Source organism: Galeopterus variegatus, unplaced genomic scaffold (assembly GCF_000696425.1).
Source record: "Galeopterus variegatus unplaced genomic scaffold, G_variegatus-3.0.2 Scaffold4011, whole genome shotgun sequence".
NCBI classification, from domain to species: Eukaryota; Metazoa; Chordata; class Mammalia; order Dermoptera; family Cynocephalidae; genus Galeopterus; species Galeopterus variegatus.
In genome coordinates this window covers 10,843-16,067 of record NW_007730122.1, presented here as the reverse complement: position 1 = coordinate 16,067, position 5,225 = coordinate 10,843, and the positions used below count along the sequence as shown (strand labels likewise).

Genomic DNA, 5,225 nt, shown 5'->3' with positions numbered 1-5,225 from the left:
GTCTTTTTTCCGTGTCCGGCAACGGATCGCAACCCTCAGTGTTGCCCCTGCACCGGACCGGCGACCGGCAACCGGATTGCAAACCTCAGTGTTGCTCCCGCGCCTCGCTCAGCCAGTGAGCGGGAACCGGTCCGTATGTGGGATCTGAACCCTCAGGCGGGAGCGCCGCCACGCTCCCAAGCAGCGCACTATCCAGTGCGCCACCGGGCCGGCCCCGACAAGAACTTTTTTTTGGTGGCTGGCCAGTGCAGGGATTGATCCCTGGACCTTGGTGTTATCAACACCATGCTATAACCAACTGAGCTAACCAGCCAGCCCAGGACTTTGTTTAGTAATGTAACTTTTATGCCCATAATCATTTTCAACAAAATCGGTAATGCTTACTTAATATCAAAAATAGGGCTGGCTCAGTTGGTTAGAGTGTGGTGCTGATAACACGAAAGCCAAAGGTTTGGATCCCATACTGGCCAACTGCCAAAAAAAAAAAAAAAGAAAAAAAAGCTCAGTCCATATTCAAATCCCCCCCATTGTCCCTAAATTGTCTTTTTTACAGCTGTTTCTTCAAATTAGAACCCAAAGAAGATCCACTCAAGGCATTTGATTGTTTGTTTGTTTGTTTCTTTCTTGTTTTTTTACATCTGACCAGTTCAGGGACCCAAACCTATGAGCTTGGTGTTATAGGGTTTGGTTGTTTGTTTCCTAGGTCTCTTTTATTCTATAACAATCCCCCCTTGTTTTTTGTTTGATGTCATTAGAAAAGAAGGGTCATAGCATGGTGCTGGTAACAACAAGGTCACGGGTTCAGATCCCTGTACTGGCCAGATGCAAAAAAAAAAAAAGTAATTTGTCCTGAGGTACGTTTGACATTCTTTTAGATTTTCCTGTTTGCTTCCTTATGGTGTCTCATAACCTGTTTTTCAATTCCCCACAACTGCCGTTAAGATCTAAAGGTCTGATTAGATTTAGGTGCAATTTCCCCCCAATTCCGACTTTTAAGAACTGATATTTTGCAGGGCCACCTCTCCTAGTTTGAAACAAAGGAGACATTAAGCTGATTTACAAAGATAACTTTTTTTTTGCCTGGCGGGTCCTGGGATCCAAACCCATGATCTTGGTGTTATAAGGCTGCACTCAGTCCAACTGAGCTAACCGGCCATCCAACACCTTAATAGAATTTTTTTTCCTTTTGGCAGCAGAATCGCCTGGCGGGTCCTGGGATCCAAACCCATGATCTTGGTGTTATAAGGCTGCACTCAATCCAACTGAGCTAACCGGCCATCCAACACCTTAATAGAATTTTTTTTCCTTTTGGCAGCAGATAATTTTAAAATGATAATATGACATGATAACTACTAAAATGGAGAAAATAATGAAGGTAACTTACACAGCAGTAATCTGTGTTTTTTGATGTGTTAATGCTTGGACATGACTCACTAGGACACATGATGAGGTTGTCTAGTGCCTTTGCCTTTGACACCAACATGGTGAAGGTGACAACCACAAACACGAACTGATGCAGGCAAATGCAGCAACGATGAAAAATCACAGGGCTGACCGGTTAGCTCAGTTGATTAGAGTGCGGTGTTTTAACGCCGGGGTCAACGGTGCAGATCCCCCTACCATCCAGCCACCAAAAAAAAAAAAAAGCAATTTACAAACAAAACAAAGCCCAGACTTTCATGAACCTTGCGTTCCTGGAGCCAAAATAATTCGTGTTTATTAGCAAGATAGGTAGGTTCTAGGTGCAGATTATTGTAAACAGGTTTTTTAACGACACAAATGTATGCAGGGACATTTGGAGGCTTGGTGGCAGAATTCTAGACTGTGCAATCAGCCCTCCATGCAGCAAGATTCCAACTCCCAAAGTGTCCCCTAGGGGGCGCCACCTTTGTCCTTCACTACAATTAAATCGTTTATATTTATTGAGCACTTTATAAAAGTTTGGTATGCATAATCTCGTTTGATCTTTTTAAAAAAATCCAGATGAGGAAACCAAGGCACAGAGAGGTTAGAAGGCATGCTTTCATTCATACAACAAGGCAGGTGGGCCGGTTTGGGTTTGAATTTGGGACTTTCTGACAACAGCCTTCCCTTAACCATGAAGTTATATATCACCTCTCTCCAAAAGCAGAATGCAGAGGAATCTTGTCCTGGTGTAGGTTCAACATCACAAAACTCTATGTTCTACTCCAGCCTTTGAGCACCTGGCTTTATTTATTTACTTATTTATTATTTTAGAGGCTGACCCTTATAGGGATTCAAACCCTTGACCTTGGTGTTATCTAACTGCGTGAGCTAAACCGGCCAGCCCCAGCACGTGGCTTTAAACCCCTGCCCTGCCATTTACTGAAGATGTGATTTAGGGCATATTGTTCCATGCCTCAGTTTGCCCACCTGTGAAAGGGGATTAAATGAGTCCCTTCCTCTCTGGGTTAGTGTGCCGAGTTACCGAGTTAATCCATACTGGGCGCTCAATGAACATTATTGTTGCTGCTACGTCCTCAAAGACACTCAGGGAGGTTTTCCTTTTACAGATGAGGAGACTGAGGCTCAGAAACACGAAGGGACTTGCCAAAGGTCACACAGTCAGTCTTGGATTTAAATATGAATTTTTTACCCCCTCTAATGCTCAGGACCTCCCAGAGCTGCCCAACCCCCTAGTCCAGACTCCCCGGAGGGCTGCGCGGAAGAGGAGGAAGAAGGGCTTGTGCGGGAGGGTCCTGAGCTCCTGGACTTCAGCGTGGACGAGGTGGCCGAGCAGCTGACCCTTATGGACGTGGTGAGGACCTCGGACTGGGACGGGGGGGGGGGGGGGGGGAGTGGACAGGTCCTGCTGAGCCCCGATCTTGCCCCCCTCCCCCGGCCCAGGAGCTCTTCTTGCGCGTGCGGCCCTGCGAGTGCCTGGGCTCCGTGTGGTCGCAGAGAGACCGGCCGGGGGCTGCAGGCGCCGCCGCCACCGTGCGCGCCACGGTGGCCCAGTTCAACACGGTGACCGGCTGTGTGCTGAGCTCGGTGCTCGGGGCGCCGGGCCTTGCCGCCCCACAGAGGGCGCAGCGGCTGGAGAAGTGGATCCGCATCGCTCAGGTGTGTGTGTTGGGGGTGGGAGGAATGGGACAGTGGCCGAGGCCCCCGAGGGAGGCAGGGGACGGGCTGAAGGCAGAGGAACCAGGTCCGGATTGAGAGGAAGATTGGGGCTGGCAGGTACCTAGGAGCACCTAGGAGGTGTCTGGGCATGGGTGATGGGGAGGGAATAGGATTGAAGGGGGGGTCCCCAAAAGAGATTGGCAGAAGCGGGACAGGAGCCTCGGGCCAGGAGGAAGAGGAGGAAATGGGGATCTGGTGGTGGTGGTGGAGGGGGACGCATTTCAGAGGGTGGGAAGGGAAAGGAGGTAGAAATCAGACAGCTGGGGTGACACTTGGGTTCAGGAAGCGGGGAGTCTGGGTCCGGAAGAGAGGCTGGGGGCTCGTTTAGGACTCAAGGGCCTGGGGAGAAGTAAGGGGTGGGGATGGGAGAAGCCAAGGTCGGAGGTAGCAGCTGGGGGAGGGGCGGGGCAGAGAGAGGGGACTCCTTGGGGAGGAGGGGGAGTCGTGGTAGCCGGTCAGATGCAGGGCAAGATATAGAGTCCTGACGCGGAATCAGGAGTGGTGGGATCTGCTGTCTGTCCAGTTACGGGTTCGGATCCCCATACTGGCCACCACCCTCCCAAAAAAGGTCATGGGAAGGGCCGGCTGGTGGCTCACTCGGGAGAGTGCGGTGCTGATAACACAAAGGCCACAGGTTCGGATCCTATATAGGGATGGCCGGTTTGCTCACTGGCTGAGCGTGGTGCTGACAACACCAAGTCAAGGGTTAAGATCCCCTTACCGGTCATCTTTAAAAAAAAAAAAAAAGAAAGAAAAGGTCATGGGATCCAAAGTGGGTGGGACCTGGGGCTCAGACGCCGAGTCTGAGGGTCTGACCAGCGTCCCCACCCCACGCTCCAGCGCTGCCGAGAACTGCGCAACTTCTCTTCCCTGCGGGCCATCCTGTCCGCCCTGCAGTCTAACCCCATCCACCGGCTCAAGCGCTGCTGGGGGGCTGTGAGCCGGTGAGTGCGGTCGCTGGGGGCGGGACCTCCTGCCCACTCCGTCCCAGCTCTGACCACCGACCATCCCAGCTCCATCCCAGCCAACGAGCCCTGATCACCCCTCTCCTTTCCCCCCAGGGAACCATTATCCATTTTCAGGAAACTTTCGCAGATCTTTTCTGATGAGAACAACCACCTCAGCAGCAGAGAGATTCTTTCCCAGGTATAGACGGATGCGGACCCAGCTGGATTCCAGGTCCAGGAAGGGGACATGTGGGGCCAGGCAGGGGACATTGCCTTGTCATTGTGACATTCAGTGTCCTTTCCCTACACCTCAGCGATGACCTTTCCCTTGTCCACGGCCAGCCTGATGCGTTTACTGTCTCTGCACCCTCTGTCAGAGCTCATACTCAGACTGCCTTATTTATTCTTTCAACAAAATACAAGAAGTCACAAGGAAAAGGTTACTAAAGGCCAGGGTCATAGCAAAGAGTGGAAAAAAACATTTGTGCTGGGGACTTTACCGTGGTAAGCAAAACTAAAAACTGTGTGCCAACTAGTCTGACCTCTTATAGGAGAGAGTTATGTTCTTTTTTTGTTTGTTTTTCTTTGGCAGCTGGTATGGGGAACCGAACCCTTGGCCTTGGTGTTACAGGCTGCATTCTAAAGAGAGCTAGGTTCTTATTGCATTCAGGCGTTGGTTCCTAGAGGGAATCCCTGGACCTGGAACATTCTTCACCCCTCAAGATATGTATGGGTTGGCCAGTTAGCTCAGTCGGTTAGAGCATGGTGTTGTAACACCAAGGTCAAGGGTTCAGATCCCTGGACTGGCCAGCTGCCCAGAAAAACAAAACAAAAGATACATATGCAACTTGCTCACCTCCTGCAGGTCTCTGCCCAAATGTCCCCACCTCAGAGAGGCTTCCCTGAGCCCCCCAACACCTCCACACTCCCCCAATCTACTTTGATGTTCTTATCTCTGCCTGTCATGTGATACATCCAGCTTGGTTGTCACCATCTCTTCCTCACTAATGGCCACTCCATGAGCACGGAAATTTCATCTCTTTTGTTCACTGCTGTCTTAGTCTGTTTCTGTCACTTTTTTTTTTTTTTTTTTTGTCTTTTGTCTTTTTCCGTGTCTGGCAACGGATCGCAACC

The 5,225-nt window shown here is 50.5% G+C and overlaps 1 protein-coding gene across 2 annotated transcripts in view; it reads left to right on the top strand.

Moving 5' to 3' along the window:
- Positions 1-5,225, top strand: part of LOC103602093 (ral guanine nucleotide dissociation stimulator-like 3) — a 15,923-nt gene that overhangs the window by 3,022 nt on the left and 7,676 nt on the right. For both annotated transcript variants that reach the window (XR_551503.1, XM_008586516.1), the window contains exons 6-9: positions 2,634-2,779; positions 2,869-3,084; positions 3,985-4,088; positions 4,206-4,290. Coding sequence is in view for 1 of the 2 variants with exons in the window: in XM_008586516.1 (XP_008584738.1) it covers positions 2,634-2,779; positions 2,869-3,084; positions 3,985-4,088; positions 4,206-4,290 (551 nt within the window). In the remaining variant the exon portion in view is untranslated. The remainder of the gene's footprint in view (positions 1-2,633; positions 2,780-2,868; positions 3,085-3,984; positions 4,089-4,205; positions 4,291-5,225) is intronic.